Source organism: Actinia tenebrosa, unplaced genomic scaffold (genome assembly GCF_029948245.1).
Source record: "Actinia tenebrosa isolate PJP-AT-01 unplaced genomic scaffold, QUT_ActTen_1.0 PGA_scaffold1__47_contigs__length_23844297, whole genome shotgun sequence".
Classification (NCBI taxonomy): Eukaryota; Metazoa; Cnidaria; class Anthozoa; order Actiniaria; family Actiniidae; genus Actinia; species Actinia tenebrosa.
The window spans coordinates 14,448,356-14,464,573 of NW_028292578.1; the positions used below are offsets into that span (position 1 = coordinate 14,448,356).

Consider the following 16,218-nt stretch of genomic DNA (forward strand, 5'->3'; position numbering starts at 1 on the left):
TATCGAGTATTGCGCACCAAGATGGCGGCCACGTGGAGGGATTGTAAACCAAGTCTTTGCGCTTTGACACTGAAATCTGTCGAGAAACTTGGTTTTACTTCCATGACTCCCGTACAGGTTTGTGAAGAATTTTATGTAATAACTAATTACGAATTATTTCGTTGTTTTGTGATGGATTTATATTTTATGACGCATTTGTCTAGGTTGTTTACGTCTGCTCTTATTATATCTCCACTATAGGCTGCAGCTATTCCTTTATTCATGTCCAATAAAGATGTTGCTGTAGAGGCTGTAAGTTATATTTTACATCTAAGATTTTCATTGTGGCTGAGCTATTAGATCTATATTTCACACGTATAAAAGATATTTTAGATTAAATACATTGTCGTTTTGTTGAAGGTGACAGGTTCAGGAAAGACTCTTGCTTTTGTGATTCCAATTATAGAAATGTTGATGAGAAGGTAACTATTTAGGTTAAGTAGATAAGATGAATCAAATATTGAAGTGGTAGTGCTGATGGTATAATATATGTGAATGAGGTGAGGTGGTGTTAATGATATCATGATGAGCATAATGATGGTGATGATGATTATAAAGATGATTATGATAATGATGGTGATTATGATGATGATGATGATGCATGATGATGGTGATGATTATGATGATACAAGATGATGATGATAGTGATGATGATGATGATACATGATGATGATGATAGTGATGATGGCAATTATGATGATACATAATATTGATGATGATATTGATGATGGTGATTATAATGATGAATGATAATAATAATGATAAAGTAAATACAGTGCTCTACCTCAGTCTTGTAGGAATTAAAGTTCATGTGAACTAATCTTCTATTTCCAGGGAAGAGAAGTTAAAGAAGCATGATGTAAGTAAGCTCTCCACAAAAACATTTCAGTAAAAGAAACTATTTTGAAAAATTTTTTTGGTTTCACTCCTTTTCAACATATAGATTGGAGCACTTATCATTACACCAACGAGAGAACTTGCAAAACAAATTGAAGAAGTTCTCAGTAATTTTACTGAAGGAAATACGCCAAAACTGAGGTATGAATGAGTCTTGTAATGTCATATCTGTTACATGCAGTTGACTTGAAAAAAAAATTTTATTCCTTATTCTTTTCCTGCACTATTTTTTCAGACAAATGCTTTTTATTGGTGGAGCAGAAACATCAACTGATATAAAGAACTTCAAAGACAATGGGTTAGTTAGTTGATTTTTCAGATAACAGATTATAGCAGTGATGATGATAATGAGGATAGAGATGGTGATGAAGATGATAATGCCGGTGATCCATGATGATGATAGTGATGATGTTGATGTTGATGGTTATGATAATATTTGATGATATTGATGGTGATGATAATAATGATGATGGTAGTGATGATGATGAAGATAAGGATTTGATGATGTTATTTATGCTTGTATGGCCAAATAATGGCAACAATAACTTACACTGAATATAATTGCAGCATGACGTTCATGTTGATAATAAACACACATCATTCCCTTGTGTATGATTTTGTTTGTTTGTCTGTAATAATTGAGATTATACATATTTAATATGGATGAGGTTTATACAAATACTCTTATTCTCAAGGGAATGTCACACAGCTTCAAATGGGAAAAAAGAGGTCAATGGTCTATACGTAGTAACATTACTGATGCCAGGCTTTTAATTTTAAACTATAGTGGTAACATCATAGTTGGAACACCAGGAAGACTGGAGGATCTTTTAACAAGACAGCACCAGCATGGGATAGACTTAGGAGCACATTTAAAATCCTTAGTAAGTAAAGGAAAGGGGGGTGAGGGGAGAGAACAAGGAGGTGGTGAATATGGAGGAGAAGGAAGAGGAGAAGGAGAATGAACATGAGGAGGAGGAGTATGAGGAGGAAAAGGAGAATAAGAAGGGGAAAGAGTACCCCCCCCTGGGGCAAAGGTGAAGAGGGGAGAAGACAGAGAAGGAGATTGAGAAGGAGATCAAGGAGGAGAATGAGAAGAGAGAGGGATAAGAAGAAGAAAAAGGAGGAGGAAGAGAAGGAAGAGGAGGGGAAAAACATGCCTCTGCTTTAAACTAAGTGCAATTGAAGTAATTTACATACAGTAAGCACCATGCATCTGTTTTTTTAGACAAAGAAGCCACTCCAAATGAGTCTGTGACTCTTGCTACGTACATTGTATGCCACCAGCTATATATTACTCACAACTGGTTTATCTTTTAGGAAGTTCTTGTTCTTGATGAAGCTGATCGTCTTCTTGACTTGGGTTTTGAATCCAGGTAATGACAAATATTGGCTGCTGTTTGATGATAGAAATAATTTATAATTTTGAAAATAATATTTGTTCTTGTTGTACGTCATTTTTCTAGTATCAATTCTATCTTAGGATTTCTTCCAAAACAAAGACGAACGGTAAGTCACAATAATCATAGAATCAAATTATTTTGCTACATTTAAACTAATAAAGCATGGATATTGCAAGATGTAAGCATAACAGGCATAGAAGCGAGCACAAAAATCATCAAGTGGACTTTTTGTTGTCCTTTCTTTTATTAATTATAATATATAAAATAATTTGTTATACCTGTGTTTTAGGGATTGTTCTCCGCAACTCAGACAAATGAGGTGGAAGCCTTGGTAAGAGCAGGGCTCAGAAACCCAGTAAGGGTAACCGTTACAGAGAAACAGACCAAAAAGAAGGTATCAAAATCATTATCTCTTTGATTTGATAGACGTTCTTTAGAGCATGTCATTATGACGTAAATGTCAGTTGGACATTGAACTTTGTTACCATTTTTTGTCATCTGCAGTCAAAAATATGAAAGGTTATATTTTATTTTTTAAAGTAATCAGTCAATATGTTAGTAGTAACATACTAGTTGCAATAGTTATATCCCATTCTTGCCATTATCATCAGCATCATTTTGTTAATTTATTGTTAATCATACCGTTATTATGGTCATTATTCATTATCATATTGTTACTAACAAGTCTTCATCAGTTTTCATACAACAAATTGAAATGTGGTGACCAATTTGAATAACTATTGTTCTGGAATGACTAGCGACTGACTACCCTCGTGTTAACATGAAAACATGAAAGCTTTAAATCTTTTACATGTAAGAGAGGCTAGTCAGTCCAGAACAATAGTTATTCAAATTGTTCACCATATTTCAATATATTCGGTAATAGAGATAGCGGTGATGAATGGAGGTGACAAAAATATGTATCCTCTTGACAATGTGGTTTAATTGCTATTACATTGTTATAATAATTGTGCAATTTTTTTACCACTTCAGACTTCTCAAAGAACCCCATCATCCCTAAACAACTTTTACTTGGTAAGAAATATTTCTAATCTAAACCCTTCATCAGTAGCTTTATTGTAGAAGATTTATTTTGACTGCAAATGAATAACTGCCGCTAAGGAATGGTGTCTATTATTTTCTATTCAATTTTTTTTATTTCAGATCTGTGAAAGTGAAGAAAAGTTTTCTCAGCTAATTGGCTTCCTTAGAGCAAGAAAGGTATATTTCCTTTACCTGCAGCCATAACTTATTTTTAAAGGAATACAAAACATCTTTGTTAAAAAAGGTAGTACTCAGGCATTCTTCATGATTTAAAACAAGAACCACCCTAGGGTGTTCAATTAATTTAAAAAATTTTAATTTTAAAACCTACCTTTAGCCATTCTCAGTAATAAGCTGGTTTTATTGACAGTAGTAGTATAGGGAATGGGGGTTCCAGCGCAATCTCAACACGGGCAAGATCCGCGTCAAAAATCCACCTACGGACGACCCCCACTCCAAGTGTGGTTGAGGGCAACAGCGCACTTGAATATGTTAGTCTATATATGGAGTGCGAAGAATGTAAAGAGTTTGCTTATGATTTCTGTGTAAAGTGCTTGAAACCCAAGTTTGTACCTACTAAGCCAAATAAGTATATTTGTTGTGGTAAGAAAATGCGAATAGAAGACGACACGTCAGCACAGTGTTACGAGTGTGGTAAGAATATTCGTAATGCCGTACCAAATGCTACCAAAGAGCAATATTACGCCAATGGAGGTCGTACGAAGGCCCCATACAAAAGAATAAGATACTTCCGAGACTGGATGAGTCATATCCAAGGTTTACATCCGATATATTTAAGCGACGAAGTAAGGAAAAAAATCATAGACCACTTAGAAGAGCCAACCCCACAAAGTCTACGAAAGACATTGAAAAAATTAAAGCTAGGGAAATATTACAAAGCTATTCCCTATCTTTTGTCTGAAATTACCGGTAGGCGTATTCCTCATGTCCCAGATATGCAAAGGGCCGAGTGGATGTTTTGTCGGCTGGATAAGGATATTCCTTATTACCCCGACGTAATTTACGAAATATTTTACAAAATAGACCCCAACCACCCCCTATTAGAATGGATTCCGAGAAGATGAAATGTGCAGTCGAAATCCCCATGCGATGTCTACTGAGCGAGTTTTCTTTGGAGCTCCTCTTTTGCCTCCTGGTAGATCTTTTTGCGAGATTCCTCGGAAAGATCTTTCACGATGGTTTTTTTATTACCCGACTTTAGCTCCCCGTATTTCTTTTCCTCCGCGAGGATCAAAGAGAACTCCGTGTCGTCTATGCGGCGGTCCTGCAGAGCCTGAGACACCAAGTCGGCGATGGTGTTAGCCTTTGCTCTTGCTAGGGCTATATGAGTGTCGTGCTTGGATATCTTACCGGACAATTGCTTTATAATGCCTGTCGTAACAGCGGAAACAATGCCGCAGACAGCTCCAACGCTTGCCAAAGGAACGCCAATGACTATTCCAGGCCCGGTAAGCGAAGTAGCAACGCCAGTGCCTGTTAACGCCACGGACATGGAGCCGGAAGTTATCGCGATTTTATGTAGTATGCTTCGGGCTCTGGCGTACTTTTTCCTGACCTCTTCGTAGTGTTTCGCTTGCCCTTCCAAGTAAGCCAGTATTAAGTTCGCTTTATTCAGACGAAAGTTCTCGGCGTTTAATTCTGTAGGACCTGTATCCTTAGTGGTAGCGTGATAATTGGGAACATCTGGGTACAACTGAGGTGCTGATGGTATAACATCCATTATATATACTAATGTACGACGCTTTTGGGAATGATATTGAGGAGCAGCCACATCACGACAACAGGGATTATGCCAACTGGAGAGCATTTAGGAAGATGTTTCCGCATGCAGACCCTAGTAAGTTTGAAAGAAGACCCGATGGGATTTACTATGAAGGCTCCAGAATGTACAGCAATGCGGACTTGGAGCCAAAGAACCCAAAACCCGAGCATAAAGAAAGGCAGCCTAATTTTCCAGAGAATTTATTACCGGCAACGGAGGATTACCCATTTTACGATAACAAAGGTGGCGCAAATGACTTTGCTAAGATGGTTACCTCCTTAGAAATCCCCGTGGGCCCTACGACTTTCAAAATAAAAGTCAGAGACATCTTTAGAGAAACTGCCATGAAACATACCTCAGGGAAAGAATCCAGAGAATGGTTATCAGGTCCCAACATGCGGTATTGGCCGCAGCAGTTAAACTTTGCTGTCTGGGCTGCTACTAAAGGATGCGGTATAGCCGCGGACATGTTCCATATTCCTTTCCTGCGATTTCATGTTGCTTTTACTATTCGTAGGATATTGTTTGAGTTAGGAGCACCGCTTCCTAGTGACACTATCTTTAAGCCGAAGGATAACAAATATGACAAAGTCGCATGGGAGCGATTAAGGAATGAGTTTAAGCTTACCAACCCTGATTTTCGCAACAAAGAGGGTGCCGCCCATGGTTTAGGAGAGACTTACACCTATGCTTCGTATGTTGGCGCCAGCATAGAAACTCCGGGTATGGGGTATCCTAGCAGATGGGAATTCTCCGACTTAGGGGGTAAAGCGTCAAAAGGTGACTTGATTTACTTCATAGAAAGCAAAGAGAAATATCCTTGGGCGCCTTTCTTTGCCGCAAAGGGCATTGGTCTAAAGAATCTCGCAAGGATTAATCGAAGCATCGAAGCCTTTGTTTACTGCATTCTAGGGGCCCAGGTTAGCACTCGCAGCCCCATCGTAGATGCCAGTGGTGCGTCACAGGAAACGCAACAAGTATTCCTTGTCCTCTTCGAAAGCGCTGTTATCGAGAATGAGATTTCTAAGTCAGTTCAAAGATATCAACTTGCGGTGCAGCAATCAAAGGTTAGACTGGATTATGCCTTGAGTCCTGGTTGTTGGTTAATGCCAAGTAATTTGGTCATCAACGCCGATTCCGTCGTGGGTTACAACAACAAACTTCAACGAGCTACTAAGGATATGAAGTTTGGGGTGAATGACGTGAACTCTGACACTCTTAGGAACATTCCCCATTTCGTGGAGAAGCCAAAGAAGGAGCACGTAGAAAAACCATCAAAGAAGGCGCATGTAGAAAAGCCACCAAAGAAACCAGTAAAGAAGGTTACCGAGGAATATGACCATAACTTACTAAAAGCCGGTCTAATAGTCGCAAGCATTGGTCTGAGCTATTATATATGGCGATGAACAACCCCTACGTAGCTGGAGTAGATTGCATCTATACGACTTACACAGGCGAGAAAAAATACACCCAGGCGGCTTGGGTTGATGTCACGGGCATGTCCGTGAATTTGAACTACTCAGGGAAGAAATTAATCCTTTGTAGTATTTGCATTGGCACGAGCAGCCATGCCAACGTAGGATTTCGTTTCTGCGATGACAATGGCGTACTGCAGCCTATGCGTGTAAAGGATAATAACAGGGAGCCTGCGCATTTCTCCGTAGAGCCGCCAGCGAATAGCCTTGAAAATCACTCCGTTTGGACTTTTCACATGGTTGCCGATTGCCACGGGAAGGTAAAGCTGCAGATAAGAGTAGACGATACGGGAAAGGTTACGGTAAATAGCATAGAGGATCAAAGAGATTACGTTTATAATCACAAGAGCATTAGCACTCTTACGGTGGTTAGCCTTTAAATATATGAATAACCCACATGTAAAGGAAGATTGGTTCCTTCATTACTTGGAGGAGAAGGACTATGTAAATGATGAATGGTTTGACACCGAATTGTGGGTAAAGGTTGGAGGTCTGGGATTAATCATGTGTACTATTAGTATTTCAACGGGGTGGCATTGTAATGTTGGGTTTAGGATCGTTGATGAGAGTAACCGACCATTACTACCCTATAGAAAAAAAGATAACAATAGGGCTCCAGTTCATTTCTCATTCGAAGCCGAAAGAACAAGCGTAGAAGATTTAACGCCCGTAACTTTTCACATGATAGCTAATTGTCAATATGCGAAGTTACAGATTCGCCCCAGTGATGGGGTTACGTCGGGCGTCAATGCCGGTAAGCTGGGTCGCGTTCAAATAAATGCCGCCCCGTCGAAGAATCCCCCGACTGATGCTATTTGGAATCATAAGCCCATTAGCACTATGACAGCCATACCCTTGATACCAAATTATCAAGGCGGCGCGAATACTATCTTTACTTATCGCCAGTCGAGGACGCCTCGGGCGCCCGACGACGATAAGCCACCAGTAATACACAAGGATAAGATTAAGCCTTCATCTTCTTCAGGAGAACCACCCCAATAGCTACTACCAAGATCCAAATGTTATTCCCCACAAACTTTAGCAGTTCTCCGCCGGCCCTAAGTGCCAAGGAAACAACCGAACCCAGCAGCCCAGGAAGACCGGCTGCCATCTTTTTTCCCAAGTCCGTCAGCCCATTGCCTAATTTCTTTACGCCCGCGCCTGTAGCCTTAAGCGCGGACAAGATCACGCCTACTACGCTTGAAATAGCGACCGCAAATGCCAGCGGAAGACCATACTTCAAAAGGGCTCTTTTTACCTTTTCCTTGGTGGTAAGCCCCAACTCCTTTTCCAGGTTTTCCTTTTGCGCCTGTAATTCCGCAACTCTCTCCTGAAGGGTTTCTACTTCCCTTTGGGCAGCCTCCCTTTCTTCTTCGGTACGAGTTAGGTCCGCAATTATTTCCTGCTTTTCGGATATGTTTTTTTCCAGGTCTTCGATGGCCTGAGTTTTTTGCTGGATTTGCTCTTCTTTAATGTTGATTTCAGCAACTAACTGCCGCCGCTCCACCAAAGAACCCTCTATGGTGGTTTGTAATTTCCTAACTTCCTCCTGACTCATGTTTAGGTCCTGCAGAGCAAGGCGAAAAGCCTGTCGAGCTGTATCCCTTTCATCTAAAGCCTTTTCGGCTTCTCGTTTAATTTGCAGTATGCTTTCGTCTTTACTTTGACCCAGCCGCAACAATTGTTTTTTATAGCTTGACTCCCTTTCCTTTAGCGTTTTTTCTAACGCCGCCGTCGGAGCATGTGATTTCTTAGCCTCCTCCAACTCCCTTTCTGCTTTATCCCGATCACGTAAAGCCTGATCTAAGTGTTTCGTCATTTCTTCCATTCTTACGTCTCGTTGACTAAACTTCTTCTCAGCATTAGCAAGTAGTCGACTTTGCTTTTCGTACGCCGCCTCTTTTTCTTCCAGCGCCTTTTGCAGTTTGATAGCGCGCCTTTCTAGCGCAACCTTTTCATTCAGGGTTTGCAACCTTTCTAACATGCTTCTAGTAGCACGCTGAAAGCCTCTTAATCTTGAGACGTCGCCCCTAACGTCGCCCTCCTCATCAAAGAGGGGTTGCGGTTTTGTCCAGCGGTCTTTGTCGGGAAATCTTAAGTCTTGGACGCTTATGAGGACTTTGTTTCCCTTTTCCGTAAGCTTTACGTCGTCAGCATCAAAGTTGTCGTAGCGCTGCGTTAGCTCTTGCATTGCCCACTCTACGGTTTCCCGCGCGGCTGCTTCGTCTGTGTTTTGAAGTTCCAAGTACTCGGGGACGGGGCTGCCGCGGTTCCTTGATTGCCACATGCGATTCAAGGCTGCCTTGAAGCTTTTCCACCTATTGCCATACTTGCTTATCAAGGCCATGTCGTAGACTAGGGGCTTGGTATCCGCGTCCTTAATCCATGCGTCGTATTCTTCGTCGTTAATGTCTACTTGGCCTTCTTCGGTAAGGGGGTCAAAATCCGTTCCTTCTACTTCCATTATATATGATAAGCTCAAAGTTAAATCCCAACGTATTACCTAAGTAGGTTGGCGGACTGAAAGCAGAACGCACCTTTCACCGGGTCACCTTTACACCTTCTAGCGCAAAGCCGGGGGAGACGCTGTATGTAGGCGTGCCCCGTCTAACAGATAACCTAGTCTTAGTTCCTGGCACCTTGGCTTTAAGGTTCGACCTAGCAATACAACCCAGCACCAAGGACAAGCGCTATGCCGTCAATAATGTGGGTAGGAACCTCGTCTCTAAGATGAGAATCAAGTTCGCAGGGGAATCCCTCTTGGATTTGAATAGGTACGATCTGTACACCACGTATAAAGACTTATGGTTGACGGCCTTCGACCGTGAGCAGAAGATAGAGCAGGGAATCGGAAGCGTTATCCTACGTCAGCTTCGCAGCGAGACTAACCCCGCGCCTACGGACTCCAGTGGAGCAACCGCAGTAGCAGACGCAACAAGGGTAAAGACCGCCTATGGTAGCAAGTACGTTATCCCTTTAGATTTCGAAGTGATTACGAGTCATGGTGTGTACTACCCCAGGCAGTTATCTGAGTTACAGTTTGAAGTAACCTTGGCAGACACTACGAACGTCATAGGAGGAATGGACACCGCAATTAGCGGGGCCGTTGATCCTTATTCTATCACTAATCTAGAATTACAGTATGAGACCGTGTACAGCGAAGAGCTGGCCCGTAGCGCTGGCATGGAATACAGCTCCGGAAAGGCATTCTTATACGACCACGTAGTGATGTATAAGACGTTCAGCTTCCTGGATAAGACGGATGAGGTTATCAACCAAAGCATTAACCTCCCCCGAAGAAGTCTCACGGGGCTGATGTTGGTGTTTGCCAAACCCTACGAAGCCGGTAAGCGCGACTCCGAGGCCTTTCACAACCCCAACATTACTAACGTGGGGGTCAACATAAACGGCGTTCCAAACAAGGTCTACTCCCAGGGGATAAAGCCCGCAGACGTGTACAGAGAGGCCATGCGCAAGTTTGGCGACCAAATTAGCCCTGAGGAATTCTTTAAGGATAAGTATGCGCTGTGGATTGACATGCGCACCATTAACGACGAAGACCTACATGGTCAAGGCCTCCGTCTAGTAAATACGCAGGATGGCATAACATTGGAGATCAAACGCACCAAGAATGCCTCCGCGGGCGACGGTGATAAAATAAACTGCTACGTCTTCGTCGTGTCTGACGCGCAGTTAAGCGTAGAAATGAACCAATTGAAAAGCGTTGCCTACTAGGACGGCTGAGGAATGAAGTCGTCAATGTTAAAATATTTCTTGAATATACAATGCTTCGCGTATTTGAAAACAACGGTACGAAACTGCAAGTCGTGCAAGGCGATAAATTGTACTTCAAAGCAAAGGAAGTAGCGGCCGCATTGGGCTACGAACGCCCAAAAGATGCAATTAAGGTGCACGTTCGCGATAAATACAAGGTAAGGCTTAGCGAACTTAGAATGGAGGTGAATCGCCTCCCTTCCAATTCACACCCACATTCCCTGTATGTGAACGAATCCGGATTGAATCAGTTGATATTCTCCTCGAAGATGGCAAAGGCAGAAGAATTCCAAGATTGGGTCCTCGAAGAAGTCCTACCCGCGTTGAGAAAGACGGGTAAATATGCGATGAACAAGCGCTTCGACGGCCCAAACAAGTTAGTATTTAAGATCGAAAATGAAGCCGACCTACACGCGAAGGTAGTCGACTACATACGTAGGTTTTACCCTGAATTCATCATAGCGCCGGGTCTTGGCGAACTTCAAGATTCAGACAGCAAGCGAATAACCTGCTGGCGAAAAGGCTACCAAGCCGGCCAGCCAGACCTTTTAATCCTTAACGCCCACAAGAAATACCGCGGGTTGTGTATTGAGTTGAAAACCCCAAAAGGAAACGGCGTCTTATCCGCGAAGCAATCCAAAAAAATTGCGCAGCTTGATGTAAATGGTTACCTAACTATGGTTAGCAACGATTACGACGTCATCTGTCGTGCCCTCATGGATTATGCGGACGGCATTCGTATTCCCTGTAAGGGCTGTGTAAAGCGGTTTAAGTCCTACGCCACTTTGAAAACGCACCTAAAGATATTCCATAGGTATAATGAAGCTCAGCTTGACTCACTGGCGTGATCTTGTCCACGGTAAAGCATACGAAATAAAAAATTACGTCGTCTTCGAAGACATCGACCGTTTACGGTTAGTCCTCAAAGACTTAGAAGGCAAGGAATATTCCCTTTGGGCGCCGGATTGCGTGCGGTACGTAATTCAGGGCGAGGAATTCACCCACTTACGCAGCTATGGTAAGGTAAATGGCCGATGGAAGTTTGACATTGAAAGAACAGTCACTCCATCTCCTCTTTGTAGTTAAGCGCGTCTGCTAAAGTCCGCTGCGCTTTAGGATCCGCGGAGCACCAATGCCCCACGAAGGATCCTTCGGAGAATACCCTGTCGCAATGAAGGCAGGTGTATTTTTTACGCGGCGGCTTACAAGGGGTAATGCAGTCGGCAGGTAGTTCGCAAGTAATACAGTCCATATATTGAAAGGGTAATTAGAATGCCTCCCAGAAAGGCAGCTGCGTAGGCTAGCATATACCTTTAAAAGGGGTTCTTATCTTTATTTATTATTATTAGATTATGCAAGCGCCCTTAAAAGGGGTCTTTATTTTTATTTATTATTATTCGTTATCCTTAATAATAATAAATAAAAATAAGAATGGGATTTGAGACTCTTTGCGCAAACCCTACTTTACTATCTTAAGCCGCCTACTAATCATTGCGGGCTTTCCTTGCCGCCTCATTGCCGGCATGCCAAGCTTCGAAGCGATCTAAGTACTCCTTGAAACCGCCTTGGCCGTCATAGAGACACTGCCAAACATGTTGGTCACTTCTTTGACAGCCGCAGCGCTCACAAGTTGCCTCCCAATATTCTCTATCCTCCCACCTTACGCCTTCGACGCAGTCAAACTCCGCAAAGCGCTGGTCAATTTCCTTCTTCCGGCGCGTTAACTTCCTTTGGGTTTCCTTTGGGCAACATCGTGCAGCAACGTCGCCGTGCTCCTCGCAAGCCACGCTCAGCAGGTCGTAATTGCCGCGGCACCGATGTCGATGCCATTCGTCGTTCTTGTCCTCCTCGCAGCGCTCACATACGTTCTTTAGGCAAACGCGGTTATCAACGTGGTAATCCAACATCTGCGCGCTGCTAAAGAGGCGATTACACTCCTTACAACGCCTTTCGCGTGCCTTCTTAGCGCACACCTTCTTTTCCAGGTGGTATTTTAACATTTGCTTGCTGCTGAACTCCTTGTTACACCGCTCACACTCCATATATAATAAGGATTTAATAACCCTTATATGGGATACCGCATAAAGTCCTTAATGGACTCTTTTGCCCTGGATACTATTTCAAAGAGTGTCTCAGAATGTTGACGTTTAGGTTAAATCTTTGTTAAGGATGCCTGGAAACTATTTCAAAGAGTGTCTCAGAATGTTAACAATAAGGTTAAATCTTTGTTAAGTATATGTGGAAAGCCCGTAAGGATTAGTAGGCGGCTTAAAATAGTAAAGTTGGGTTTGTGCAAAGAGTCTCAAATCCCATTCTTATTTTTATTTATTATTATTAAGAATAATTAGGGATATTTAATAATAATAAATAAAAATAACAACCCCTTTGAAGGGCACGTCTTAACAAAGATTTAACCTAAACGTCAACATTCTGAGACACTCTTTGAAATAGTTTCCAGGCATCCTTAACAAAGATTTAACCTAAACGTCAACATTCTGAGACACTCTTTGGAATAGTTTCCACATATACTTAACAAAGATTTAACCTTATTGTTAACATTCTACAGGGGATATCGCATGAAGTCCTTAACGGACTCCTTAGCCCACGTTGCCATAGTTATCAGCGCACCAAACCGTTCTGCGCGCTTCAGACCGCACATTTCATCGTACAATTCCTGCACGCGCTCTTTCAGCCGATCGATCTCCTCCCTTTGCATTTCTATGGTGTCTCTTTTATCTTTTGCGTCGGTGGCAATCCTTCTTACTGCGTCCACTGGGTCCATCGTATATATAATGGATCCGAACCATATTCCCTGCAATGCTCTGATAGTAGGACCCACCGGCTGCGGAAAGACCCAGTTCGTCGTGGAGCAGCTATTAGGACCCTTTAGATACCGCTTCGACTACATCGTGCTATTATGCCCCACCTACGTGAATAACCGCACCTGGACGGGCATAGGAGATGAAAGATGACGACTTCTTTGTAGATATCTTAGACCCTAACGAGTTATCCAGCCATTTGAAGTTCTGGCATAAGCAATTCCCTAAAGATACGCAGACGCTCCTCATATTGGATGACATTGCCTGCGGGGACGACGTAAAAAAGCGCACCTCCGAGCTCGTTAAGCTCGCCTTCAGCGGTAGACACGACAATATCAGCGTTTGGTTGCTTTCCCAGCAGCTTACCAGTGTCTCTAAGCCCTTCAGGGAAAACATAGGCTCTCTCGTAGTATTTTATACTCCAAGTAAGTCTGACCTGGAAACCATCTTAAGCGACTACGGCGGTGAGATATCCAAGGAACAGTTACACGAATACATGCGGCATTTAAAAACGCACCAACATTCCAAGATGATCTTCTCTTTGAGGTTTCCGTATTCCATTAACATATATGGACATTGAGCAGCTCTTAGATGAAGTCCCCGCGCAGTTAGACGAAAGTAACCTTAAGGAACAACTTAACATCCTTGTGTCTTCGGGGAAGTGTAAAGAAATGATAGGCAAGGAACTTACCCATGAGCAAGTTAATAAGTTGTCAGAAGAGGAAGTTAAGAAGTTCCATAAGAGGTACGAGGCCGCCCTTGCAAGTAAGACCACGGACGCCGTCGCAGATTCCGCTATCCGACTTGCGACTAAATTGCTTGGACTTGCACTGCCCATAGACGACGTGGAGCAACTGCGGAAGGACATAAGAGATGACTATGTCATATCCCAAGAACTTAAGATAACCTGCGGGTGGTTGTCTTTGAAGTGCGGTAAGTTAATGGCAGTCGCCTCTGCGGCACTTCACGTAGCTCAGCATGTCGACTTGAAGGAGGTACTAGGTTCCTTTGGAACATCTTGGAAGGACTTCAAGAAGGACAGAGAAGTCGAAAAGGTCTTCCAGGCAGCACTTGCTGAGGTACCTGATCAAGTCGCCTCAAGTACTTAGTCAAGTCGTTGTCAAGTCGCCTCAAGTACTTAGTCAAGTCGTTGTCAAGTCGCCTCAAGTACTTAGTCAAGTCGTTGTCAAGTCGCCTCAAGTACTTAGTCAAGTCGTTGTCAAGTCGTCCGTAAGTCATTGTCAAGTCGTCATCAAGTTACTTGTCAAGTCCTTCAAGTCCCTTAATATAAGATGAGTGGCACCGAAGAACAACCACCCGTAGAAGATACCAAGATTACCAAGGCTAAATCTCCAGGCAGAGTCGCTGCCGGAAAGAAGCTCGCGGAGATGAATAAAAAGAACAAAGCCAAAAAAGAAGAAAAGGTGGAGGAAAAAGAAGAGGAATCCTTTATTAATCCGGGATACGTCATTGGCGCGTTAGGAGTTGCTATAGCAGCAGGCAGCCTTTACTTACAATGGCGGGCAGCAAAGCCAAAAGTAGAACCACCAACATATCACGCGCCCGTGCACGCACCTGTGGAGGTTAGAAAAAGTAAGATCCCTGAAATGGAGTAAATTTATCACCCGCGGCGACCTAGATTTTCCTTCTCGCTTTGTAATATAATGTCAACCGCGTTATTGAAAACTGTTGAAGAAGCAGCTATCATTACTTCCATCGTTGCGGGTATTGGTTGGGTAGGTAAGAAAGTGCTCAAAGAAGACTTTACTGAAGACCCAAGCAAGAGCTTCGCTAATTTTGCTAAGATGACCGCTGCCGTAGGCGGGGCTATCATGGCAAAGAATTACCTACAGAAGGAAAAGTACCTACCTAACATATAAATGGCTAGCGTGGTCGCAGGTGGAGTTATTGCAGCCTTAGCATTCACTGGAGCTAATTATGGTGGTCAATATTTGGATAGATTAGTTAGAGGTGATCGCAGCGGAGATTTGGCCGCCGAAAGGAAGAGACACGACTTAGCGCTGGAGAAATATCAGCGAGACGTGGCGGCTTGGAATGAAAAAAGACAAGCTTACAGGGATTGGTTGGACAAGAACTACCAAGACAAGATGCAGGCGGATAAGAACTTTGAAAACACAGACTACGCCTTTAAGCTCTATGCGCAGGCGCATCCCGACTTTAGAATGAGAAAGCCTCAGTTCAAGAATTACTACCAGCCTTCTAAGAAACAAAAAGACAATGAGTTGGTCTTCGTAGGAGTCGCAGGGCTGGCGGGAGGCGTAGCTTTGGCGTATCTAATATAATGATCGTCTTTTTGGAAAGCGATAAAAATAACTTTACCACTTATTTAAATCCCCCCATTAAAGCCTATAAGGTTCGGCTCATAAGTTGCTCTTTGTACAATTCTTGGTATAACCTGATTAGGGGCATAGTCACTGAGCATACAGGAGGATCTAACTATCAAGCCGTATTGCTGCCCGATGGACATTATACGCCAATCACACTGGCCAAGGAATTAGCAAAACACGGTTATACTCTCACCACAGGATTGCCGCACGAAATGACCCTCAAACATAATATGTCAAATTATTCAATGACTTTTGGAAAGTCTGACCCATTGGGATCTTTATTATGTGCCTCGGGCAAGACAATTACCAACACAGCCATACCTGTGAAATGGAAAGTCGCATCCTCTTACGAAGTCTATTGCGATTTAGTCCATAGTTACAACAATGGAGAAAAGTCTTCTCTTATGTCTAAGTTCCTGCCCAAAGGTAATCCATTTGACCTGGTAGAATACACTCCCATTTCTTTGAGCTATGACTTGTCTAATTTGGTAGAAAGCATAAACATCACCATTAAGGTGGACGGAAAGACGGTGGATTTTAACGGACGCAAGATCAATCTTGTCCTGGAATTCATATAATGGGCCGCGTAGAGGACAAACTCAAAAGGATTTACTATGGGCCTGAAGGCTATTGGAA

General features: G+C 42.8%; 1 protein-coding gene across 2 annotated transcripts in view; it reads left to right on the forward strand.

Annotated features, from left to right (window-relative positions):
- LOC116304794 (ATP-dependent RNA helicase DDX55) overlaps positions 1 to 16,218 on the forward strand; it is a 25,566-nt gene continuing 9,348 nt past the window's right edge. The window contains exons 1-12 of one of the 2 annotated variants that reach the window (XM_089032286.1): positions 1 to 117; positions 241 to 291; positions 400 to 461; positions 874 to 898; positions 983 to 1,077; positions 1,172 to 1,234; positions 1,724 to 1,820; positions 2,257 to 2,312; positions 2,403 to 2,445; positions 2,629 to 2,733; positions 3,333 to 3,374; positions 3,504 to 3,560. In XM_089032286.1, coding sequence (XP_088888412.1) covers positions 22 to 117; positions 241 to 291; positions 400 to 461; positions 874 to 898; positions 983 to 1,077; positions 1,172 to 1,234; positions 1,724 to 1,820; positions 2,257 to 2,312; positions 2,403 to 2,445; positions 2,629 to 2,733; positions 3,333 to 3,374; positions 3,504 to 3,560 — 792 coding nt within the window. In that variant the 5' untranslated portion in view covers positions 1 to 21. The remainder of the gene's footprint in view (positions 118 to 240; positions 292 to 399; positions 462 to 873; positions 899 to 982; positions 1,078 to 1,171; positions 1,235 to 1,723; positions 1,821 to 2,256; positions 2,313 to 2,402; positions 2,446 to 2,628; positions 2,734 to 3,332; positions 3,375 to 3,503; positions 3,561 to 16,218) is intronic. The other variant, XM_089032287.1, reaches the window with a different exon arrangement.